This window comes from Silurus meridionalis, chromosome 19, assembly GCF_014805685.1.
Source record: "Silurus meridionalis isolate SWU-2019-XX chromosome 19, ASM1480568v1, whole genome shotgun sequence".
NCBI classification, from domain to species: domain Eukaryota; kingdom Metazoa; phylum Chordata; class Actinopteri; order Siluriformes; family Siluridae; genus Silurus; species Silurus meridionalis.
The window spans coordinates 10,551,570-10,579,370 of NC_060902.1; the positions used below are offsets into that span (position 1 = coordinate 10,551,570).

A 27,801-nucleotide genomic window follows, 5' to 3' on the forward strand; every position below is an offset into this window, starting at 1 on the left:
TTAGGAGGATCTTGGGAGAACACTTTCCCTCTACCTATAATGAGATGTCTGTACATTTTATTCAGAGATGGGCAAGTCTTGTTCTAACCTATAAACATGCACTTACCCAGCTGATTCTAATTTGCACCTGTATACGGAACAGTAAAACATCTCTGAGTAAAATCAGCTGCTGTTTTGCTCTCCTGCTTTTTCTTAGCATGTTTAACATTTTTTTTTCTGTCATATTTCACTTTCTGTCATATTTCATATGAAATTATATTATATTACATATACAAGTTGAGTTATTATTAATGTCTGGTCAAAGTGTCATGTGAATTGCTGCATTGGAAGTGTGTTTAATCAAAATAAATGTTGATTGAATTTGTTAAATACTTCTTTCACCCACTATGTGAGACCAAACAAGCATTACAAGCAAATTAACTGGTTAGGCTTTTGGGATTTATGCAAACAGGCTCAAAGTTTCAACAAATAGTTTAATAATTTTCCTTCAATAGCTTTGAAGTGAATGCTAATGGTATTTGAGCCACACTAATAAAAATGACTCAACTTGTTTACATAACAGGCATTTGTGTTTACACTCTTGGCACAGCTTTGCTTTTTCCTCATAATTTCAGCTATCCAGAAAGGCAAAATTCATGGCTGACGTGAGAGAATCTGAGAGTTTCGTGGCAAGTTTGTCTATTGAAGGAAGAAAAAAAAGAGAGGGGGAAAAAAATTAACAATAACACCCAAACTGTGTAAGTCCATTGTTAATTGTCACAAGAAACTTGTTCATGAATTTTTACACAATTTTTGCCTACTGCATGATGATAAATAGGATTTGAATGTGAATTATGTGGCTTATAAGTGGCTGAGAATAAATACCTGCTCTTTTTTGCTGTTTTTTTCTTTTCTTGTTAGCGGCCTGAAGTGCCTGGCCCTGTTGAAGTGGATCAACAGCTAGAATATCCAAGGCCACAGTCTTGGGAGCAGAAACCAACATTGTACCAGATTTTGTTTTTGTTGCTGTAAGATCTACAGTCAATTGTCCAAACTATAAAGAAAATAAAAAAATATATAAAAAAAAAATTATTTGAGTTATAATTTAAATACATAGAAATACAAAAATGCTTCATTGATCTCCTGCTAATTTATTTATATGGGATTGTGACACCTCTGGATCCTCATCTGCATCCACAGGTTCAGCAGTGTGTTGGGAATCTATGCCTAAGGATTCAAAATCTGTTGGCTCTTCATGTTCCATTTCAGCCATTTCTGATGTGGTCATGCAAAAGGCCATCTCAGCACTTCCTGGGTCACATACTAAAACACATTATATGAAGTGTTTATTAGAGGACTACTAGAGTAGCAACATTGCTATAAAATATAAATTGCTATTTTTTGCTCTTTATTGATTAATTACTGGCTAATGTCTCCTGGTTGTCCTTCTCCAGTTCATCCCAGTCAAACTCCTTGCTCATCTCAGTTAAAATCTGAGCACTGACATGGGTTGGTAGTATGTGTGTTTCAGGAGGGTGTGTGTAGTAGTTGATACGCCCTCTGTAAACATATGATTAAGGTAAACAAATGATATACAAATAATATTTGATGAAAAATTCTGCTAAACTATTGATTTAACAAGAGTTTACTTACCGTAATTTCCGGACTATTAAGCGCACCCAAATATAAGCCACACCCACTGAATTTGACAAAGATTATTTTGAACATAAATAAGCCGCACCTGTCTATAAGCCGCCTTCATTGAAACTAATGAGCTTTACACAGGCTTTAACGAAAAAAGAAGCGGTTTATAGTCCGGAAAATATGGTATATGTTCTAATTCATAAACCAATCCTTAGTCCTATTACAACAAATTCCATAATTGGTGCAATATACATTGTTTGGCACAACATTGATATTATGACCAGTGAAGTGAATTACACTGATTATCTCTTCATCATCGCACCCGTTAGTGGGTTGGATATATCAGGCAGCAAGTTAACGCGATCGAGCGTAAGTATTCTAACTAGTTTGACAAATTGGAATGCTAGATGACAGAGCATCTCCAAAACTGCAGCACTTGTGGGGTTTTCTCTTTTGTGTGGACACTATTTATCAAAAGTGGTCTCTAAGGAAGGAACAATGGTGAACCACTGAAAGGTCATTGGCAGCCAAGGCTCACTAATACACATGGGGGAGAGAAGGCTGACCTGTGTGGTCTGAACAGACGAGCTACTGAAGCTCATATTGCTGAAGTTAATGCTGTAATGCTCGAAGGTCAGGACTGTTTTGGCAGCAAAACTAACACAGTATTAGGCAGGATGTAAAGTAATGCCTGATTGGGTTTATTCTGATATATTAAAATATACATAATAAAAGCACTTTTTAAATTTAGTTTGTTTAAAATATTGTGTATGTAAAAGTTACCCTGCTTGAAACTTAGTTTGTGGAAAAAATACTTACCCTGTCCAATCCATAAGAACACTCTTAGCAGCTTGGTCACTGTCAGGAAGCCCACCTTTTCTCAGCTTGCCCTGACGATGGGCAAGTAGTGCCAGAAAGTCGAGCGTTGTGTGAAAGTCTGGAACATTAAAGTGCTCCATAATCTTAAAAAAAAAAAAAAAAAAAAAGACAAATCACGTTACATACATATGATTCATGAATCAAATTTTCATGCTGCAACCTAATTAATTAACCTGTATTAATAGTTTATAATAATTCTTTTTTTGTAAATTGTAATTAAGACTTCAAAAAACTTGGCACTTAGATCACAGCATAAAGGTGTGGTTAAAAGGTGTCAGAGGGGGTGGTCACGTGACCCTGGTCAAGATGGCAGCTTAAGATACTCCGTATTTTTTTTTTATTCAGCCCTATTTTCTGCATAATTTGTGCCATTTTGATAGCGTGGAAGGAAATGGAAGGTGGTGGGGATAAGGATTTTCCTATTTTTTCATCTACAAGGTCACAGAAAAATAAGGAGAAAAAGAAAAACACCGCTGCACATGATGGAGAAGGGGAAGAGGCTAGTGCTGGCCTACAATCGGACACTTCACTTATTTTGAGTGAAATTAGGGCTGTGGGCACGCGGCTAGACGGTATTGAGGGACAGTTAGGAAAAATTGCTTTCTCTGTTGCAGTCCTCGAGAATGCATTCGCTGCTCTCACTGTACGAGTCACTGGCACCAAGACCCGTGTAACTGCAGCTGAGCAGCGGATCTCTGTAGTGGAAGACACAGGGAGTGCACATAGCAATCAGATGGCTAATTTGCGTGCTACAGTGGAGCAACTGCAGGCTAAAGTGGATAATCTGGAAAACCGGGGTCGCCGTAAAAACATGAGGATTGTTGGGCTTTCTGAGAAAGCGGAAGGCAGTGAATCTTTGACTACTTTTTTACAGTCTATGTTTCCGGTTTGGCTTCCGCTTCCCACAGGTTTCCCTGCTATTGAGATCGAGAGAGCGCACAGAGCCCCCCTTCCGTCTAAATTAACACCGAACGCGCCGCCGAGGAGTGTTAATGTGCGGTTCCTCCGCTTCCCAGTAAAAGAGGCAGTTTTGAGAGCTGCCAGGAAACACCGGTAAACCATAATGGTGCCACGTTACGCTTTTTCCCAGATTTATCGGCGGAGATTGTAAGGAAACGGCGAGCGTTTGGAGGCGTGTGTAAAAGAATGGTGGATCGAGGGTTATACCATGGCTTTGCTTATTCAGCTAGACTCCGCTGTTTACACAATGGAAAGATAATTCTATTTGACACTGTGGAGGCAGCTACTAACTTTTTGGATGCAGCCGAGTGATCTTTTGCTTTTCTGTAGACAATAGGATTATTCCCGTTTTTTCCCATTCCTTCAATTACTTCAAGGGCGTTTCATGTTTCTCCTTACTGAACTTGAACACGATTATATGGCTTTTTCAGTTTGTTGCAGGACCACTCGGTGGAATTTTGTTTATTTGGACGAACTTAGGTTCTATATTTAAGACTGTTATATCGGTCTGCACTAAAGTTTTTATTTATTTATTTATTTATTTTATTATTTTTCCTTTTTAGTTTTAAAAAGCCATTTAATTACATGTCCACAACTTTTTTTCCTCTCTTTCTTTATAGGTTGTATTTAATTGATATTTTTTCTTGTTAAGGTAATTTAGGGTGGACTTTGTTTGTTTATCTCTAGGAGTTTTTAAGGGGTTCTTTCTGTCTGTCGTGTTTCTGGGTGGTCAATGGAGGTGTTGGTGGATGGTGTGTGTGACGAGTTGATATGTCAGTCCTATCGTTTGGGGATAGGGCAGAGGGGGAAGGGTTGGTGGGGGTTTTTGTTTATGTTTAGGAGAGCCGGTTATGTTACGGAGTTATGTTGTCTTAATCTTACTTCTGTCCGTCCACAGCATTTAAATACTTTAAACAGCACTGATGTATGTCTGATCTGACTAGGGTGGTCACATAGAACGTGAAGGGCATGGGTAACGTAGTCAAAAGAAAGAAAGTTCTGACATTCTTGAAGAAGGAAAGGGAGACGCATTTTTCAGACGCCAAACATTTAAAGCTTAAAAGGGACTGGGTTGGAGAAGTATATTTTAGTTCTTTCTCGTCGAATAAACAGGGCGTGGCCATTTTGATACATAAAAATTTTCCTTTCATCTTAGAACAGGTTGAAAAAGATCCGGAAGGCAGATTTGTTCTGATTACTGATCGCATCTTAGGAAAACCTCTTACTGTTTTAAATGTGTATGCCCCAAATGAGGACAGCCCTGACTTTATATCAAAGATGGTCCTATTGTTTAATCACAAGTGTAATGGCCTGGGGATTATGGCTGGGGACTTTAACTGTGTCATGGATGGTAGGTTGGACAGATCATCTTTCACAAGATCATCTGCCCGTTCTTCAAGAACTCTGCAAAATATGTGTCATGCTTCAGGCTTAGTGGACATATGGAGGGAGCTGCACCCAGGGGTCAAGGATTTTACATTTTATTTCTCTCCCCATAAATTCTTATTCCAGATTAGATTTATTCTTGCCTTCCAGATTTGTTAATTGTGTGAGATCCTGTGAAATCGGTCCAAATTCAGGACCATAGCCCAGTGTATTTAGATTTGACAGGATTTTCAACCCCAAAATCACCTTACTGGAAATTTAATAGTTCTCTCCTTAATGACAACGCGTTCTGACAGTTTCTGGAAGAAGAAATATCCCAGTACTGGCAGGATAACGAATTCTGTCCAGTGGACAGCACCACTAAATGGGATGTGGCTAAGGCCACCTTAAGGGGCCACATTATCTCTTTTACCACGTGGCGTAAAAAACAGAAGGCAGAGAACAGGAAAACATTAGAGGAGGAGGTTAAAAGATTGGAAGAGATTCATAAACTTTCACCCATGCAAAACAACTGGAATCTTCTAATTGGTGCCAGGTCTAAACTAAACTTAAACTATTCGGAACGTAAAAAAGTTAGTGATGTTCAACAGGCAAAGGTTTTATCAGTTTGGGAATAAACCCAGTCATCTCTTGGCATATCAACTTAAATGTGAACAGGCTGAAAGGCCCATTAGGGCCATTGAAATCACTGAGGGAGTAGTTTCACATGATCCTGCTGTAATAAACTCCAGTTTTAAAGATTTATATAAGAATCTGTACACCTCCTCTTGCGCACCCCAAGACCCTGCCGCGTTTTTGGATAGGATACCCCTACCCTCAAGGACCAGGCTTTTCTCAATACCCCTTTGACAAAAGGTGAAATCTTTGCCGCTATTCAGTCTATGCCTAGTGAGAGGGCACCAGGGTTGGATGGCTTTCCTCCGGAATTTTACAAAAAATGTTGGCATGTGCTGTCCCCTATTTTCATGCCAGTAGTTGATAACCTTTTGGAAGACAGTCTTACTCCAGATTCCTGGAGGACTGCTTCTATTAGCTTGATCCTCAAAAAAGGGAAGAACCCGTTAGACTGTGCCTCGTATCGCCCAATTAGTTTACTTAATGTAGACTTGTGGCTAAAGCTTTAGCTCGTCGCCTGGAGAAGATTCTACCTAAGTTATTAAACCAGACCAGACTGGTTTCATTAAATCCTGTTATGGCTCAGACAATGTTCGTCGTCTGTTGAACATAATACAACATCTGACTGTAGATAGTGACCCAGCTGCTATAATATTCTCATGCAGAGAAAGCTTTCGACAGGGTTGAGTGGAGGTTTTTATTTCAAGTGTTGGACAAGTTCAATTTGGGGTCTAACTTTATCAAATTAGTGAGGCTCCTTTACTCTAGCCTGTCAGCTGTGGTTAATACTAATGGTTTACTATCAGGTAGACTTTCGATTCAAAGAGGTTGCCGTCAGGGCTGTCCCCTGTCGCCACTCTAGTTTGCCTTATATATCGAGCCTTTGGCGGAAAGTATTCGCATGCATGGGGGCATCCGGGGGGTAATAGCAGGTGGGATGGAACACCGTCTTACATTATATGCGTATGATGTTCTTCTTTACTTAAAACAGCCACAGTTATCCATTCACAGTCTGTTGGAGACAATTAATCGTTTTGGTCAGTTTACTGGATATAAAATACATTTTGGAAAATCCCCCACAACCGGTTAAGTTACATTGTCCCTTTCACATCACTGACTCTGGGTTTCTTTATTTGGGCATACACATAACCTCTGACTTAAAGGATTTATTCTGTAAGAACTACTTACCCTTAATGGCGAAACTTAAGCAAGACATATTTAGATGGGCCTCTTTACCAATTTCTTTCTTTGGAAGAATTAATACAATCAAAATGAATGTGCTCCCTCGTTTACTCTATTTATTTCAGTGTTTTTACCCTGTTACTTGGACCAGAACTTTTTAAAGATCTGAAAGCAGCTATTGGCAGGGTTTGTATGGGACAATAAAAAAAACCTAGTTTTAAACTTGCTTCTCATTTGAAGCCGAGGGAGTGTGGGGTTGGTTCTTTGCCAATATGCAGCTATTTTATTGGGCTGCTCAGATTAACCAAATGCTTAGGTGGTTTTTAAATGATACAGACTCCTTGTGGGTCAGTATGGAATCTTTTGCATGTGCGCCAAGACTGCTAACATCCCTTCCATCTATCCATAACTTTAAGGAGGTCCGCCCAGTAGCTGGGAATTTTTTGCTTTTGAACACTCTTTTGGCTTGGGATGAGCCAAAGATGGCGGTGCGGCAGTAGCTCGCAGCGGCCGCTCCGGACCCAAAATGGTGCTAACGTTATTCTGTAGCCTGCCCTACACAACACATGGACATCGGAGCAACCGGTGTCCCTGTGTACAACCGCAAAACATTGAAAGAACTCAGAAACAACCCAAACAACACCATTAATGATGGCCTGCGGCAGAAGCTACGCGACCTCGGCGTGCTCCGAGAACCAGGCCTCCAGACCTCGGCATCGCCTGCGGAGGACGGACGGAGGAGGGGGAATCGGAAGCGTTGCGCAAGGAAGCAGAAACGCGGAAAGCGAGCGGGTGCTAATGCTAGGCTAAAAGCTAACCCTAGCCGGCCCGCTCTACCATCACTACTGCTGGCAAATGTCTGCTCCCTGGACAATAAATTAGACTACATCAGACTCCAACAAGCTACTCGGCGTGAGTACAGACACTGCTGCGTTTTTGTGTTTACTGAGATGTGGCTGAGCGACAGAGTTCCGGACGCCGCCATCCAGCTGGACGGGCTAGCCGCGTTCTGTGCCGACAGAAATGCAGCTCTGTGCGGTAAGACTCGCGGCGGCGGTCTGTGTGTTTACATCAACACGGAATGGTGTAAAAACTCTGTGCTTGTTTCTACCTACTGCTCATCGCTGCTGGAGTTTATTGTTGTGAGATGTAGACCTTTTTATTTACCCCGGGAATTCACCACCGCTATTGTGCTCGGAGTGTACATACCACCTAGCGCTAATGCTAAGGAAGCGCTCAGCGTGCTCTACGGGACCATTAGCGGACTTCAAAACACACACCCTGACGGACTGCTTATAGTCGCCGGAGATTTTAATCATGCAAATCTCAGGACTGTTCTTCCCAAATTCTATCAGAATGTGGACTTTGCAACCAGAGGAGAAAACACGCTGGATGTTGTTTACACAAACATTCGGGGCACATACCGGGCGAAGCCCCGCCCCCACCTCGGGTACTCAGACCACATCTCTGTTATGTTAATCCCAGCATACAGACCACTCAGCAGGCGTTCAAGACCAGCTCAAAAACAAGTGAGAACCTGGCCAGCAGGATCCATGTCTGCTCTCCAGGACTGTTTTGAATGCACTGACTGGGACATGTTCAGAGAAGCTCCAACCAATGGCGATTTCATCAACTTGGAGGAGTACACGTCAACAGTGACCAGTTACATCGGCAAGTGCATTGATGACGTGACTACCTCCAAGACCATCACTATACGCTCCAACCAGAAGCCATGGATGACCGCCAAGGTTCGTGCGCTGCTAAAAACAAGAGACTCTGCCTTCAGAGCAGGGGACAAGACGGCCTTAAAAACAGCAAGGGCCAAACTGTCCCGTGCTATCAGAGAGGCGAAGCGCGCACACGCCAAGAGAATCCATGGCCACTTCCAGGACAGCGGAGACACCCGGCGCATGTGGCAGGGCATCCAGGCGATCACGAATTACAAGACCACATCACCTGCTTGTGACCGTGACGCGCTGAACGACTTCTACGCCCGGTTCGAGGTGCAGAACAACGTGGTGGCGAGGAAGACAATCCCTCCTCCCAGTGACCAGGTGCTCTGTCTAACCACAGCTGAAGTGAGGAAAACTCTATGCAGAGTTAACCCACGGAAGTCTGCTGGACCTGACAACATTCCTGGCAGAGTGCTCAGGAATGTGCAGAACAACTAGCAGATGTCTTCACTGACATCTTCAACATCTCCTGAGCAGCGCCACTGTTCCTTCGTGCCTCAAGGCGACGACCATCATTCCTGTGCGAAGAAGTCTTCTGTGTCCTGCCTCAATGACTATCGTCCCGTTGCACTCACACCCATCATGATGAAGTGCTTGAGAGGCTTGTCATGAGGCACATAAAGACCCAGCTCCCACCCGCACTGGACCCCATGCAGTTTGCGTATCGTCCAAACCGCTCCACGGACGATGCCATCTCCACAACCCTCCATCTGGCCCTCACCCATCTGGATAACAAGGACTCTTATGTAAGGATGCTGTTCATAGACTTCAGTTCAGCATTCAACACAATCATTCCCCAGCACCTGATCGAGAAGCTGAGCCTACTGGGCCTGAACACCTCTCTGCAACTGGATCCTGGACTTCCTGACCGAGAGACCTCAGTCAGTCCGGATCGGGAACAGCATCTCCAGCACCACCACACTGAGCACTGGGGCCCCTCAGGGCTGTGTGCTCAGTCCACTGCTGTTCACTCTGCTGACTCACGACTGTGCACCAAGGCACAGCTCAAATCATATCATCAAGTTTGCTGATGACACGACCGTGGTGGGTCTAATCAGCAAGAACGACGAGTCAGCATACAGAGAGGAGGTGCAACGGCTAACAGCCTGGTGTGGAGCCAACAACCTGTCTCTGAACGTGGACAAAACCAAAGAGATGGTTGTTGACTTCAGAAGAGCACAGAGTGACCATTCTCCACTGATCATCGATGGATCTTCAGTGGAGATCGTCAAGAGCACCAAATTCCTTGGTGCTCATCTGGCGGATAACCTCACCTGGTCACTTAACAACAGCTCCATCACCAAGAAAGCCCAGCAGCGTCTCTACTTCCTGAGAAGGCTGAGGAAAGCCCATCTCCTCCCCCATCCTGACCATGTTCTATAGAGGGACCATCGAGAGCATCGTGAGCAGCTGCATCACTGCCTGGTTTGGGAATTGCACCGTCTCGGATCGCAAGACCCTACAGAGGATAGTGAGAACAGCTGAGAAGATCATCGGAGTCTCTCCCTCTATCATGGACATTTACACCACACACTGCATCCGCAAAGCAAACAGCATTGTGGACGACCACACACACCGTCACACACATACTTCACCCTCCTACCATCAGGGAAACGGTTCCGATGCATTCGGGCCGTCACATCAAGACTGTGCAACAGTTTTTTCCCGCAAGCCGTCAGGCTCCTGAACAAACATCTGGACTGAACTCTCTCTCTCACACACACACACACACACACACACACACACACACACACACACACACACACACACACACTTACACACAACTGAGTGACTGATCTGTACAACCGGACTCAACACACATACACTTCACACACCCAGGTTTCAGCACCATTCACACCTCTCATTATAGCATAATGTTTACATGCCGTTTGTTGCTGATCTCCGGGACTTGCTCTATTTGCACAATATTCTGTTAATCCCTTGGTCACGGATCACTTTATCTTGATTGCTGCTACCATATTTTTACACTATTATAGAATTGCAAAATTCTGTTTATATTTGTTTACATTTCTGCTACTGTGCACCTTATCCTGTCACGACAGGTTTTACTGGAGCTACTGCTGCTTTTATTTTTATATTTTGTGTATTGTGTATTGTCCTGCACTGTCCTGTGTTGTCTTGCACTGTCTTGTGTTGTCTCTTGCACTGTTTGCACCAGTTGCACACATGCACTTTATGTGGCGAGGATCTTAGTTCCTGGCCCTGTGTTCTTCTGTTCTGTGACTGTTGTTTTATGTTGTTTTATGTAGCACCTGGGTTCAGGAGAAACGTTGTTTCATTTCACTGTATACTGCATCAGCTATATATGGTTGAAATGACAATAAAAGCTTCTTGACTCTTGACTTGACTTGATGTCAGGAGATATCTCAATGTCCCCAAGAATTTGTCCATGCAATCCCCAATTGCTTTGAACCCTGACTTCCCTGACTCGTTAGCTGGTATTGGCCTTCTGGCCTGGGCAGAAAAGGGTATATCTAATTTGGCTGATTTATTTACAGGAAAGGTCTTTAAATCTTTTGAGACACTTAGGATAGATTACCAAATCCCCAAAACAGTTTTTTTTTTTACAAATTTCTCCAATTACGTCATTTTATTCAGTCTGAAGTGAGACAGGGAAAAATTCGCTGGGAGCTTTCTGATGTTAAAGATAATCTTCTTCTTCCGGGGGCACTAAAGGGGCAGATTTCTTATCTGTATTCTGTATTCTTTGTTATCAGGGATCTCTTCTCCATTGGATCCTTTGAGAAAGGTTTGGGAAAGGGATATGGGCCAGTCAGTTACTGATGACGAATGGCTCTCCATACGGGAGGAGGTTTTTCATAAATCAATCTCAAGCTCTGTGCATGAACAAAACTTCAAATTTATATACAGGGTATATCTTACCCCAGTACGCCTCCACAAAATGTACCCAAATGTATCTCGGATGTGTTTTAAATGCAAATCTGAAATAGGAACTTTGATGCATTTATTTTGGGACTGTAAGAACATCAAACCTTTTTGGCAGGAGGTACATGATATGGTTCAGAAGACCCTGGATAGACAATTTACTTTGTCTCCAACTATTTATTTACTAAACTGCAAAACATCATTGGATTTCTCTACTGACTCACAGTCTTTGTTAAATATAATTACTTATCTGGCGAAGAAATGCATACTTATTCTCTGGTCATCTCCAAAGGTACCAACTTTAAAGATGTGTTTAGCACAAATGGCTAATCTTCTCCCTTTGTAAAAACTTACGTACGACTTACAGAATAAATCCGATGTATTCTGGCAGCTATGGGCCCCTTTGTGGGATTTACTTACTCTGCAGGCAAGACCCTAGCCCTGATTTATGTTGTTCTTTTTTGTGTTTTGTTTTGTTTACCCATTTGTAGTTGTTTCCATCCTGTTTTGATTTGCCCTTTGCCTTTCCGTGGTCACTTTCCCATATTAGCATTATATTGTTGTTATTAATATGCTTGAGTTTTTGTTGACTGTTCGGCTCTGTTATTTTGTTTTAGTGAAAAATAAATAAAAGTATAATAAAAAAAATAATAAAATAAAATAAAATAAAAAAAAGGTGTCAGGGTCAGACAAATGCTTGCGCTCAGTCGGAAATAAACAATATAAGCAAATTATATAAACATACTAGTGAAATCATATAATTCACTAATAGGTCTGCTACATACATTCTAAGCAAACAGGGTGTGTTCTTGGTGAGTTTAAACATGGCATGATATAGACCACTGTGTCCATGTTATATATGCAATCAATCATCTTTTTCTTTCGGCTGCTCCCATTAGGGGTCGCCACAGCGGATCATCCGTCTCCATACCACCCTGTCCTCTACATCTGCCTCTTTCACACCAACTACCTGCACTATCTTCCCTCACCACAACTATAAAACTCCTCCTTGGCCTTCCTCTTTTCCTCCTTCCTGGTGGCTCCATCCTCAGCATTCTCCTACCAATATAACTCATGTCCCTCCTCTGCACATGTCCAAACCATCTCAATCTCGCCTCCCTCACCTTGTCAACAAAATGTCCAACATGCGCTGTCCCTCAAATAAACTAATTTCTAATCTTGTCCATCCTCGTCTCTTCCAACGAAAACCTTAACATCTTCAGCTCTGCTACCTCCAGCTCCACCTCCTGCCTTTTACGCAATGCCACTGTTTCTAATCCATACAACATCGCAGGTCTCACCACAGTCCTATAAACTTTCCCTTTTATTCTTGCAGATACCCTACTATCACAAATCACTCCTGTCACACTCCTCCACCCACTCCACCCTGCCTGCACTCTTTTCTTTACTTCCCTAACACACTCCCCATTACTTTGCACTGTTGACCCCAGTTACCTGAACTCCACCACCTTCTCCACCTCTTCTCCCTGCAACCGCACCACTCCACTGCCCTCCCTCTCATTTACGCACATGTACTCTGTCTTACTCCTACTGACCTTCATACCCCTCCCCTCCAACGTGTACCTCCACCTCTCCAGGCTCTTCTCCACCTGCTCACTACTCTCACCACAAATCACAATATCATCCGCAAACATCATAGTCCAGGGAGACTTCTGTCTGACCTCGTCCGTCAACCTGTCCATCACCACTGCAAACAGGAAAGGGCTCAGTGCCGATCCTGGATGCAGTCCAACCTTCACCTTGAACCAGTCTGTCGTTCCTACTGCACACTTTACTGCTGTCACACTGTCCTCATACATGTCCTGCACCACCCACACATACTTCTCTGACACACCTGACTTCCTAATACAGTAGTTATATATGCTATCAATACATGTTCATAATATATGCTATCAATACATGTTCATAATTCCATCATCATAGAAACAATATCAATAAATCTACCACACTACAGCATCTGTGCTTGCAAATGAACATGCCCAGGCAAAACCTATGTTGAAGTAATTCTCTCAAGTGACAAATATTCATCCCCACCTTGAACTACCATCTCTCATACATATCTTCTTCATAATGGTACAGTGCTGACCCAGAAGTTGCAGACACTGAGGCCACATATTAATTCGAACAGCTGAGGAAATGCAGGCCATTTCAAAATATCTTTGAGTGGACCAGTAAATAATGTCCCAAAACCAGCAAGAATAACTCCAAAAGCCAGACAGGCTTTCCAGAGCCAAAGCTAGTTAATATGGTGGCTGACCCCCATGGCACTACACTACCCCAAACTGTGAGCAAATTGTGATTATCTTTTAGGGCACTGTTCCAAAATTTACTCAATCTTTAAGTACCCTGGATATTGGTCTGTTGTTTAAGCAATGCACTTGTTTTACAGAAAAAAGAACTCATTTTTTTGTGGTGGGTGTGATGCACTAGTAGGGTGCACACAGACATCTGGAATAACTGCAGTTCTAGCAAGTAACTAAAAATGTGGCTGTACATATTGCTCAGTAACATTCAGCACTGGTTCGATTCTCTCTACCGTAAGATCAGAGTTAGGTCACCTTTTCATCTGAATGCCCTAGTTTTTACTTATGATCATGCATGTTTGCATTCGATTCAGGTGGCCGACAACAAACAAGATATGACCTGCAAAGTTTCGTACAATTTGCTAGGAGGGTCTTTCCAAGTTTCGATCTACAGGATCGGGAAGGAGAACTTATTAATATGGAGACTCCAGCATGCACTGCACACTACCTGCTACAAGCTTAACATGTTGCAGGCAAGCAATCCCTTTCTTGAGACAAAGTTCAAGAAACTCCTGACAAAAACAGTCACAAACTTAATCTTAAAAAGTAAACATTTGCAACACTCAAACCTCCTAAACCTAATGGAATCAATTACCATATCTGGAGTGTGCCAGTGTAAAAAGGCAGTTCTGCAGTGCCACTAGATGACAATTATTGTATTTTTGTGTACATGTCGTATAGTGTCTTACAGGTAATTATGGTAAATTTAAGAGATAAGAACTTCTATCAGCTAAAAATAAATAAATTAATAAATTAAAATTCACAATGTTCTTCACCTGAAAGCAAAACTCCACACATTAGGGTAGTTAACACAGGAGAATTTGCTACAGGAACAAGAATGCAAATTCTAACTGTATGACACGGGTATTTAATTGTATTTCTAGCTGTATAACACAGGTATTTGATTAAAGTTCTAGCTGTATGACAGGTATTTGATTTTGTTTTTATTTCTCTTGTCAAGTTTCAAATTACTGTTAGTGTAAAAATCCTTTTTACAGTTTTGTTAAAAGCGGCTATAAGGACAAGCATTTGGATAGAGGTAACGCATGTCAAATATACCACCTCAAGCCAGTGGGTCTGGTGATGGTGGTCTCTGTTAGAAATGAGACTTGCCAGGGGCAACTATAAAATGTGCAATCCAATTCACCCCAATCCCATGTGGAGACCATTTCACACATTCTCAACAGGACAGCATGCCAGAATAATCTCCCAATTCAGAAATAAACTTTCCTCTACCAAGCTGTGTACAGCTGGTTAGTAGTGCAAACGAACCCAAAATAGTGGTCTGTGAGATGAGCTCAAGGCAATGCACTATATGAAAGTAATCAAGGAGTCACATAGATTCGAGCAGCCTGCTGCTCTTAGGGCTGAAGGACCACAGGTCAGTCAGTGTCTAAATTTGAAGCATACCTGAAATCTGAAATCACAGGTGGAAATGATTCTATTTTGCATTATTTTAAAATTTATTACAATTCCCCTGCCAATTATATTACTGACTAAAAAAAGTAACATTTAAAATATTTACATACTTTTTTATAATTTTATAACATTTTTTGTGTCAGTCTGGAATTTAAAACCATCAGTATATAATGAGAAATACCCACCTGTTTTTTACTACAGCGTCGTAAAATTGTTTCAACTGCTGGGACTGGGTCAACTAACTGTTCGATTTTTACACAGTTCCGAAGAATCACAGCAGCATCACTGTTTGATGAATTCATCACAATGCCAGGACAGTCCAGAATCTTGATGTGTTTGTCTAAATGCACCTCTTGTAGGCACCTGGCAACAAGAATTCTGCTATGACAAATTCATTGAACAAACAACCACAGATGAAAGAACACAATGTTTCAAAAAGTTTACTTACTTTGTTAAACCAGGGGTAGCTCCTACAGTGCAAGCTCTTGCCCTCTTCAAACTGTTAATCAAACTGCTCTTTCCAACATTAGGAAATCCTAGAATAATTAAGAAATTGTGGCAAATAAAATTGACCTGATAAAATGCCTTGCTGTGATGATGTTAAGCACTTACCAACTACTCCTACGGTTATGGTAGTCTTAATGTCTTGGATGCGGCAGTAGTTGCTGAGGAGCTTCATGAGACAGTCAGCCCCCACACATGCACTGCTCCCCAAAAGTTCCTGAGTGGCCTGGCTTATAGGCACATGGGTACGTTTCTGTATAAAGTATATCATAAATGTACAAAAGTGATTGTCAAAGTCAATGTGCGGCAATGTATAACAGTACAGATTTCCTGTCGTTTTGAAATAACTGAACGTACACCTATTATTGTCTAAATAACTGGCCACAAAAGTAAATACACCCTAAGGGAACATGTAAAACTCTGTCCAAAGTGTCTATTTTGTGAGCACTATTTGTATCTAGCATTGCCTTAATCCTCCTGAGCATAGAATTCACCAGAACTGCACAGGTTGTTGCTGGGATCCTCTTCCACTCCTCCATAATGACATCACGGAGCTGCTGGATGTTAGACACCTGGTGCTTCTACACCTTAAGCTTGAGGATGCCCCACAGGTGCTCAATAGGGTCCAAGTCTGGAGACATACTAGGCCAGTCAATCACCTTCACCTTCAGCTTCCTCAGCAAGACAGTTGTCATCTGGCGGTGTGTTTGGGGTTGTTATTATGTAAGAAAACTGCAGTTTGGCCCAGTTTCTGAAGGGAGGGCGTCATGTTCTGCTTCAGAATGTTACAGTACATGTTGAAATCTGTGTTTCCCTCAGTGAACCACACCTCCCCAGTACCAGCAGCACTCAAGCAGCCCCAGACCATAATGCTTGACTGTAGGCACGACACATTTCTCATTAGACCACAGGACATGGTTCCAGTAAATCATGCTCTTGGACAGGTTGTCTTCAGCAAACTGTTTGCAGGTTTTCTTGTGATCTAGCTTCAGAAGAGGCTTTCTTCTGTGATTCTGCAGCGTATGGTCTGAGCACTGACAAACAGACCTTCCGTTTCTGCAACCTCTAAAGCAATGCTGGCAGCACTCATCTCTGTATTTTGAAGCCAGACACACAGCACGAGGACTCAACTCCTTTGATCGACCCTTGCGAGGTCTGTTTTGAGTGGAACCAGTCTTGGAAAACCTCTGTATGACCCTGGCCACTGTACTGTAATCACTTTCAGGGTGTTACAGATAATCTTTTGGCCATTCTCAAATGCTCAGAGAGTTTTTTGGCATGATGTGCCATGTTGAACATCCAGTGGTCAGTATGGAAGAATTGTACTCAAAGCTAAAGGTCGACCGAATGATCGGCTAGCCCAGGAGTGGCCAACCTGCGGCTCTCGAGCTGCATGCGACTCTTTGGCTGGTTTCATTTCTTACGTTCATATCGAAGTTAGTGTTTGTGGGGGTTTTTTTTATGTGCATGTTCCCTTAGCTTGAGTTCAATACGGTATTGTTAAGATGTAAATTATTTTGCCCCTACTGGGAAACTTTGCGGTATATTCATCTCACGCACATGCACATTTGACGAAAATACTGTATTGAACCCAAGCGAAGCAAACGCGCATTTAAACAAACCCACAAACAAACTTCGATATGCAAATTGTTTACTTAAATTTTAAATAAACAATGTGTCAAGTTCGCTCTCAAAATGGCAGGAAAAAATGCACAGCAAAACAAAAATATGAAGATGACACAGGATGTTTTTAACAGAGTGGGAGAGTTTATATTTTTTTTGTTGAATGTAATGGCAAGACATTCTGCCTTATATGTCAGGCATCATTAGCGCATTTCAAAGCTTCAAATCTTCAGCGTCACTTCAGCTCACATGCTAACATCGACCAGGAATTTACAAAAGGGACTGAACTTGGCAAGCACAAGTTGGTCACTTTAAAAAGTCAGGCAGAAAAGCAGATACAGTTTTTCCAAAAATTTACGAAGCGCTCAGGGACTGTAACGCTTGCATCATATCAACTGGCTTGGAACATTGCATGGGCTAAAAAGTCATACAATGAAGGGGAGTTTGTTAAGAAATGTCTCAGTAACGTTGTTGAAATCTTGTCTCCTGAAAATAACAAACTAAAACGCATAGTATCAGACGCCTAACTGTCCCGCCACACTGTTGAACACAGAATATCGGACATTAACATGGCTATTGAATCACAGTTGCACTCTGACCTTCAAGCATGTGAGTATTTTAGTGTCGCATTGGATGAGAGTTGTGACATACAAGACAAGCCTCAGTTGGCAATATTTGCCAACTGAGAAACTTCTTGATGTTGTGCCATTAAAAGACAGAATCCGTGGGATAGATGTGAAAAAAAACAATGATGACTGCATTTGCGAAAGACATTCTGCCTATATGGAAACTAACCGCAATAGCCACGGATGGAGCGCCAGCCATGATCTGATCTGTGAACGGGCTTATGGGGCTGTGCAAAGCTAACCAAACATTTCCCGAGTTTTGAAATTTCCACTGCATCATCCACAGGGAGCAACTCGTGTCTAAAAAATTTAATTTAGACAACGTCATGAAGCCTGTGATGGAAATCGTCAACTGCATCCGCACACATGCGCTTAACCACAGGCAATTCAAGAATCTCATCGCTGAGTTGGACCAAGGGCTTCCAGGTGACCTGCCGCTGCACTGCACTGTGAGGTGGCTGTCAAAAGGACAGGTACTCTCTTGCTTCTTTGAGCTTTTGGATGCCGTGAAACTGTAAATGGAAGAGAAGGACAAGGACTATCCCGCGCTCTCGGACATCAAGTGGATTATGGATCTGGCCTTTTTGGTCGACATGCTTTGTCACTTGGACAGACTGAACCTGACCCTGCAGGGTAAATAAAAAATGCTGCCTGACCTGGTGCAAAGTGTGTTTGCGTTTGTCAACAAACTGCCGTTCAAGGCGCATATTCAAAAGGGAGATTTAACGCATTTTCCCACTCTGCTAAAAACCAGCGGGCAAGTCACCAGCCTCGCCCTGAATAAGCAAAGAGCCAGATATGCAACACTGGTTGAAAACCTGCACGAAAGCTTTGTGATCCCGGTTCCGTGATCTACAACTGAAAAGGCCACAGATTACGTTCTTCGTCGACCCATTTAATGCGGAGACGGACTGTTTGAAAGCCCCGCTAGTCACAGATGAGGCTGCGGCTGAGTTGGAGATGATCGATCTTTGTCAGGAGGTCAACATACGTCTGCGAGTCTGTGTTTTCTACCCTGAAACACGTGAAATAAAAGCATCAATCTGTTCTGACTGACACCCATATAAAAGAATTGCTTCGAGTAGCAACAACGGAATACGAGGCAGATTTGAAGGGGATTGTTCAAGGCAAAGAATGCCAGAAATCCCACTAAGCAACATGTATAGTAAAAGAAAAACACTATTGTAAATTATGATATTTTTGTTTGTGGACTTGGTTAAACAGAGTTTGTGTGTGTGAGACAGTGCACACAATGTTCATTGTTGAAAATGACTCCTGTGGTCTTAGAACTGTAGGAGTCAATTTCTGTCATTATCATGTTGGTGTGTGACATTTACAATAAATCTGGCTGAGCAAAGGTGTGTGTGTGTGTGTGTGTGTGTGTGTGTGTGTGTGTGTGTGTGTGAGGAATGGATGGGTGATGTTAATGTGTGCCCATGTGTATGATGTGGCTCTTTGCGGTAACACAGTAAAAAAGGTCTCTGACTGGTTGGTCACCCCTGGGCTAGCCTATTAATCAGATTTTTGTAATTTTTTAAATAATCGTGATCGGCTGCAGATTAGGCCAATTATTAGGCAGGTGCATCTGAGACACCAAACCATTCGTGTTTGTTCTGCACTTGCGGGAGAGAACATAACTAATACCAGCAGGTGGCAGTAGTCTGTATTTGACATCCAAACAGGAAAACCAGAACAGCTAAAACTATAAATATCCAAAGCAAGGAGTGTTTCCACCTGCCGTGATCATTACTAACGGATATGTGTAGCTTTTTTAAATCATGTCTGCTAAGTTGCAAAGTAAAAACATATACATACACACACACATACACACACACACACGATGCAAGGTGTTCAAATACTTATTTGCAGCTGTATCATACAAATAAATAGTTAAAAAAAATCATACATTGTGATTTCTGGATTTTTTTTTTTTTTTTTTAGATTATGTCTCTCACAGTGGACATGCACCTATGATGACAATTTCAGACCCCGCCATGATTTCCAAGTGGGAGAACTTGCAAAATAGCAGGGTGTTCAAATACTTATTTTCCTCACTGTATATTATATACATATATACATATACATATACATATATATATATATATATATATACACACACATATACACATATATAATATATTTGTGTGTGTGTGTGTGTGTGTGTATGTATATATATATATATATATATATATATATATATATATATATATATATATATATACACACACACACACACACACACACACACACACACACACACCATATATTTTCAGCACTACACATAATTTAACACTGTACTTAACACATTGAATTAGTCAATAAAGCCATTTTACATTGCACATTCTGTATTTAATCTTAGATGTGTACATAGTGTTCATCTTCTAAGATGGACAGACATAGCTGGCCATTCTGTTTTATCTACTGCGATTAGCAGCTTAAAAAATGCACACACACACACAACCTCACACATAACATACAACGAATAACCTAAATAGTCATTAGTTTAAATCAATTGAATGCAAATGACAATTATACAACAGCATTCTCACCAAGTTCTTGTTTTGTTGCTGGGTTGAAGATTTGAAGGCCACTGTGGGAAACTCATTGCGAAGATACTTAATCCACTTTTCCACATTGTCCTTGGGCACCAGATCTTAAAGAATAACATAAATGACATTGGTTGATAAATGGATATTGATTGTTCAACATATCTAAATGCAAATGAACAGAAATGAAAGCATCTTTTTATCTAATTTCTTACATATAATAGATGCTCCTGATTTTATTCTTGTGTAGTTCGACTTTCATTGACAATCAAATTCACATCACATGCTTCTAAAATTTCAACTTACCAATTTTATTAAGAACAAGAATAATTTTCTTATTGGTTCCACTTTGGATGATTGCTTGCTCAACCTGACGACAGCGGCAGCCTAAAGGGTCTCTAGCATCCAAAACCTCCAAAATAACATCTGAGACTTCAATCACCTGAATAAACACGTACAAATAGTGAATATTAAATCTAAAATATCCTGAGACTGAGAATACTACCTCAGAAAAAAAATAAATTAAAGAAGAGACTTACTTTTTTAAATTCTCTGTAATAGGTCTTTCTTGAATTCTCATTTTCAAAACTGATGTGTTTCTCCAAATCTTTCATTTCTATTTCCTGCGCACGCACACACAGACACACACACAGAGTTTATTAATGCAAAACAATAAGAACAATAAGTGAAAACATTGCACCCAAGGCTTAACAGTAAACCTGCCCATCTTTCTGTTCACACACACACACACACACAGCAGATCTTGCTGCAACAACAACTCTCGCCATCCTGTAAAGTCTTTCAGAAACAGAACCCCCACAAAGCAGCTGGACCAGACTCTATTTCTCCATCCACTCTCCATCCACTCTGAAGAACTCTGAAGAACTGTGCTCGTCAGCTTTCACCAGCGTTTACAAACATCTTCAGCACCTCACTGGAGATATGCCATATACCAGCCAGCTTCAAAACCTCCACCATCATCCCTGATCCCAAAAAAACCAGAATTACAGGACTAAATGACTACATACCCATACGCTTTGATTTCTGTGGTAATAAAGTAATTTAATTGTCTGGTGCTGCCCTACATAAAATCGATCATAGACCCACTCCTGGACCATCAGCCTTTAGCATCATCATCCCCAGTCTGCTACAGGGTAGGCTCTCCCATATAAGTGTACCAGATTCAACCTATACTGGCTCCACTCAAGGCTTCGTTCTTTCTCCTTTACTCCTCTCCCTTTACACCAACAGTTGCACCTCTAATCACCAGTTTGTAAAGCTACTTATGTTTGCAGATGACACCACCCTCATTGGGCTCAGCTCTGACTACAGGTGGGAAATTAACCTGATGCAGTCAGAAAACATGGAGCTCAACACTAAAACAGTGGAGATGTTAATGTACTTAAATGACAACTAGCCCCACCTTCTCCAGTCATACTGTGTGACTCTGCTGTTGACTCGTTCCTTCTTTACCGACAATATTTATAGTACAGTGCTTTATTCAATACTATAGTTACTGTATTGTCCCGAAAATAAGACGACCCTGATTATAAAACGACCCCTTTTAAAGTGTACCTTTAAAAAAACACTATGTTCGACCGGCTGCTTTTAGGACCATGGTAAGCTTTTCTTTGACTACCGGTATTAGCATTTCTAAGACTTTCCTTTTAGGCTCGCCATCTCTTGACATTACATTCCGACATGCCGTATTTCATAGCTGCTTGGCAGTTGTTAGATAACTAACAGATAAATAAGCATTTATCCCTATGAGTATAAAATTAGCATCATAAGCTCGCCTCAGATGCTGGTTTCTTGGCCAACTTTTAAACCGCTATGTTCTGGACAGTCACTCTCCGTCATGCAGTCCTGGTACTGTAAATGACCGTAGTTTATCAGGTTGCTTCAGTTCAAAGAAACTCGTTTACCTGTTTTTGGTGCCACCTATTTTCACGGGTGTATGGTATTATTGACAAAAATTATCAATGTCACCCAAATGAGGATGATTCCCCTGTTGAGTCTGGTTCCCCTCAAGGTTTCTTCCTCATTACATCTAATCGAGTTTTTCCTTGCCGCAGGCTTGCTCATCAGGGATAAATGCACACCATTCACCTTAAATGTTGATTTCTGTAAAGCTGCTTTGAGACAATGTCTGTTGTGAAAAGCGCTATACAAATAAACTTGACTTGACAATAGTCTAGAGCTCGAATAGCAGACTTTATTGAGATGCTTTTCCATTAACAAATATGGTCTTATATTCGAGGCAATATGGTTATAGCTTTATTTATTACTTCATTATTTTATTTTCCTGGTTTTTCTATTTTTATAGCAGCAGCACATCATGACAAATTCCTTGTTTATGCAGCCCATGATATTTGGCAATAAAGATGATTCTGAAGAAGTACAGTTGTGTTAATGCAAACCGATATGGCCACCAACCCTTTGTTCAAACTCTTGCTGACGCTCCTGTATGTCTTTCTGGAAGCTATCAAGACTCCTTCTCTTCATGAGTTCTTTATCCTTTGACAGCTGCCGCCTTTGGTTCTGCTCCTCCAGCTGAGACACAACAGAAAATAAATCTTTAGACACTATGATTCAGGCCAAATGTTAAATACACCTGTAGTTTATAAGTAGGTGTACACACCAGGCTTGTGTTATAAAGTGATGATGCGGTGTACCCACACAATCTTACACTACTTTAAAATTTATCCAGTGACATCAGACCTGCCAACCGTTAGCATTTTATATCAGAGCGTCACAATTTATCACTTTACATGTACTATTCCAAAAAAAGATGCCAAAAAGCAGTCTGTTAAAATGTTTGAAATGTTAATATGTTTCCAGGATATGGGTTGAAAGCAAAAAGATCAACTTTTGTGATTATACAACAAGATAGTAAACTAGTGAATACATAAACACATGATCTTTGTTTCCCATTAAAGTGGCTCACCCTCTTCTTTCGAAGTTCAGCTTGTTTCCGATTATGTTCTTTAAAGTCACGAATATTGGGCAATCCAGGATCTTTTCTTCCCCCTTTTGGGTTTGTCTGATGTTCAGATGCCTTTACAGAGAGAAACATAGGGGACATTTGATCAACCTGCCCAGACAAGTGTCAATTTAAACAAACAAATAACCTACCAAACTACAATTTTGTTTCAGTTTTGGCCCAAATTTCACATTCATGCCAGTCACAGCTTGTGCTTGTTGATTGTGCCTCATTTCTGAACATTCTTAGACTGCAGACCTGTATTTATACAACCTGACATTGAATTATTATTTTTTATTATTATTGCACTACAGCCTACAACTTCTATAAATAACCTCAGATGACAATAAAAAAACCGCAACCGTAGGATTTATTTTCTCATATATAACATAGAAACTAGGTGGGGAAAACAAGTACACTGTGTAATTCATTTCTACAATTTAACCAACCACTAAGCAACATTAACTTGCAGTAGGAGATCATCAGGCTTTCATACTTAGTTGGTCCACCATTCCATATAACAGTTTCAGTTCATTTATGCACACATCTCTTGATCCCCCAACTTTGAATGATCCCCATGGTCATTTAAAAGTTTAGACACACTCCTTAAGTAGTTTTTCTTTATTTATTTTTTTTATTAACATTGTAAATTCAAACTGGAGGCATCCTATTAAATAATGTATGGAATTATGTAGTAAAATAAAAAGGACTAAACAACCCAAAATTTGTTTTATATTTTAGATTGTGGCTACAAATAGCTACATTTAGCTTTGATGAGAGAATGCCATGAGTGTACCAAGCTCTCATCAGATTCACAAGGTAGTCACCTGAAAGTAAGACTACACGGTAGTCACCTTTTACATAGTTTATTCTCTTTATTTATCTGCCTTCTTTTTTCTTTGTATCATTTCTTCTCCCCATCCTACTCCCTCATGCCAGACAGTCGTACAAAGCATTTCACTGCATGTCGTACTCTGTATGTATGTGACAAATTAAATTCGATTTAATTCGATTTAATTTAAATGGTTTTCAATTCACATGCGTGTGTACTGGAGTTGATTTATGATTTTTTTTGCCATCTTAATGCACTTTAGACCATCAGTTTTCTTGTGCAGAGGGGGTGGGTACAGAGTCAATAGCCTGTTAGTGCTACTACAGCTACTGTACAAGGAGAAAAGACAGTAGGGCTACAGCTATTTATTATTTTAGTAATCAAGTACTTTACCAATGAATCCATCAATTCATCAGATAAGAAGTATTTTTCTTCATTAAAGAGCAATACTACATATACAGGAGAAAATAAGACAGGTCGCTTCAAATGAATGGGTCATTTCTTTCCTTTTTAAAAAAATAAAAATTTTTACAAATCGCAATCTGTGAAAACTAAACTTCTTTAGTGCATTTAATTGCCATATTACATAAAAATGCAAATAAAAATTATACAAATAAAAAAACAAAAATAAATATATTTCAAATTACTTGAAAAAAAAAATTTCAAAAGGAAAATAAAAATGCACGGTACGGTGTTTTCTTAAAGTTTTAGTTTGAAATGATCGCAAACTTTGGAAACTGTGTTTTGCTTTTTTGGCCAGAATGTCCTTCTGTGTTTACACCTGTTCAGGAGTCTCATTTATAAACGTGTGCCACTTTCCATGGAAATGTTGTGATTTATTAAAAAAAAAAAAAATTATAATTTTAAAAAACTTGGCGGGAGAAAGTGTGCTCCTGTAAGTAAACTCAGCACTGTGTACACACATTGTGGAAGCACAGAAGGCGAGAAGGAGAATTGGCAACACAGAATGCACACAACTTTTATGTAGAAATTAAATATTAAATGTAAAACACATCTGTATGACACACACATCTGTATTACCCAAATGAGGTCTAACAAAATATTTAATTTGTGCTAATTTGATTACTTAATTTAATTAATTTGATTTATTCTATTTTATTTTTATAAAACATTATTTCATATATTTTTTAACCAAGCAGGCACTACTGATGATCACAAATGTTAATAATAATAAGCTGCGTTAATAAAACGATAAGCAATTTTATGTTATGCATGTTATGCAGTTCTGACTGAACATTTATAGAGTATGTGACCGTTTAAGTTTAAGTTCAAGATGTTCTTAAATGCTTTGCAGTTGCTATGTACAGTTATGTCCAAGGCCATGCATACTTTGTTCATATCTTGTTCTCAAATTAACAATTGTTTATTACTATTTTGCACATGGCCTCTTGTACTTTGTTCAGCACGTAGGCGCTACCTGGTAGATGTAAGGTGCTATAGAAATAAAGATTGATTGAACAAGTAAATAAATAATTGTAGCTTATTTTCATGTACATATGACTTTTTCGCTCACTTAAATCTTGCAAAAGTAAAACACATGACTGCTTCGGTGACAATAAAAGAGCATATCATGGGTTAAAGATGGAAAAGCAGCACTTTGTAGAAGCTTCACATCTGCACAAAAAAGCACTCCTAATTTATGAATGATATAATGATTGTTGATAATGTCACAAAATAAATGACACTAAGTAAAGATGCTGGGTTATTGATTAGAAGGTAAGAAAAAGAGAAAGGACCTTTTTTCTATCTGTTCAAGAGGAATAATTAAGCACATTGAAATTCCTTTTTTTGTATAGCCATGCTTTTTAGGAACATTTGGGGCAGAACGCAGGTTTAAATAAGCAAATGTTCCTAAAAAGCATGGCTATACAAAAAAAGGAATTTCAATGTGCTGTAATTTAAATGACAAAATAAAGTTCTTCTTATAAAAATTAAAAAGTCTGTCCCTCAGAAGAACACTGACCCATTAAACTTTTAGAGTTACACATTACAAATAAAAACTTCAGAAAATAAATATTTACATGCCATGTCTTCAACTACAGTTAAGCCAGATGCTCTTCCTGAAATCACGATTAAGCTTGTCGAATGTTATGCGTCTTTCAGGATCATGATGGCATTTTGGTCCAAAACAGACATGAAGAACAAGTAGTTAAAAAGTGAGTGTACGTTTCGGGATGTGTACTGCGGTACCAAGACTAAATATTAGAACCAGCAAGGTTCTTCTCTGCTCTACCAGTATCATTGACTTACATTTTCATACATTTTTTAATGAATATGTTTTAAATTATTCCCAATAGTCTATTCTCTTGATTTTATAAGCTGCTCTCTTGGTTGCATTGCTTTCAGCAGTGTATGTTTTACGGTAGAGTTTCAAAACTTGCTTTAACCAATCAGATGTTGAAGTGGTAACACCTGGACTGTCTGTTGTAACCTTCAGAAAATTTTGTTGTAATCTTTTTCCATGCTACTGTCATTGTTGTTCTATAATTTTGATCAGTGTGTTTTGTGCAAAATAATGTTTTTTTTTTTAATGCCTTAGTTATTTTGTGGAAAAGGTGTTCTGGTAGCATGGTATAGACAGGACAAAAACTCCAACTGTTGAGCAGTGAAGATGACATTATTTCAGAATTGTTCAATTGTTTACACATTGTTCTCTAATTTTGATCTCCAGTGTATATATGACCAACAAAGGCTCTTAGAATCATGTTTTCTTTCCTGTATAATTTGCACAAAAAATATTTTGGCTTAATTTCAAATCCCCAGAATAACTGTAATCCCTGTGGTTTCCATAGTCAAAGAACTGAAATGGTACTACAAAAATGTACAAAGAACCTGGGGTGGCTCGATTTTTTGTCATTTTATTGGGTTTATATTGATGCTTCTGCTAGAGATGCTGTATGCGGGAGATGCAGCTGTGGCTCCAATGAAAGGAGACTTGTTGAGTGTTTAGATACCCGTCTGTGATAGAGCACTGTTATTGTGCTTGTCTGTATAATATTGATGGTTTATATAACCGAGGCGAGAATAATAATAATGGTATTAAGCGGTAAACTGGTTCAGGTAGCACACGACTGGTTTGACTGCACTGGAACCGTGTTGCGATCACCGGGAGTTGAACGGAACTCGTACCCTGGTGCGCACTTCTCCGGGAAAGTGAACTCCACGTGTGTTTTAGCCGATGACATCATTACATTGAACATGACCACAAACACACTCGGGTCGATAAACCAGAGATACGCTACATAAACAGCTGCAACTGACGTGCCTTCTGTGAAAAACAGCGTGGTGATTGAGGTGTAAGAGCGACCTGCTTAATCACAGTTATTTTCTTGGGAAGCTTGTAAGCACGAACTACGCACCTTTTTACCAAGGAACCCCAGTCTTTTTGCTCGCTTTTGTTCTGTAAAATGAATAAAACAATGTAAAGTTCGCTATGATTATAGTATGTCGGATTGACAAAAATAACATACAAATATAAAGTGTACTCACTAGCTTTGGACATGGCTTCACACGTGTTTATAAAATAGCATCGGCGTGAAATGCCAGCAAAACTATCAATCTACTGCAGTGTAAAAGTCTTTTAGACTTCTTCCGGTTGAAACAGCTTCATATTCACACGAAGACTTGCTGCCACCTAC

The 27,801-nt window shown here is 40.2% G+C and overlaps 1 protein-coding gene across 1 annotated transcript; it reads right to left on the reverse strand.

Moving 5' to 3' along the window:
• Window positions 1-453: 453 nt before the first annotated feature.
• On the reverse strand, window positions 454-27,801 carry gnl3l (guanine nucleotide binding protein-like 3 (nucleolar)-like). Its single transcript, XM_046875150.1, has 15 exons — window positions 27,653-27,801; window positions 27,523-27,563; window positions 23,275-23,385; window positions 22,764-22,880; window positions 20,867-20,950; window positions 20,634-20,769; window positions 20,331-20,434; window positions 15,641-15,785; window positions 15,477-15,564; window positions 15,214-15,391; window positions 2,443-2,585; window positions 1,403-1,539; window positions 1,154-1,302; window positions 865-1,033; window positions 454-678 (listed from the first exon to the last, which is right to left on the reverse strand). Exons 1-15 carry the CDS (start codon window positions 27,663-27,665, stop codon window positions 611-613), a joined length of 1,683 nt encoding a protein of 560 aa, XP_046731106.1. The 5' UTR covers window positions 27,666-27,801; the 3' UTR covers window positions 454-610.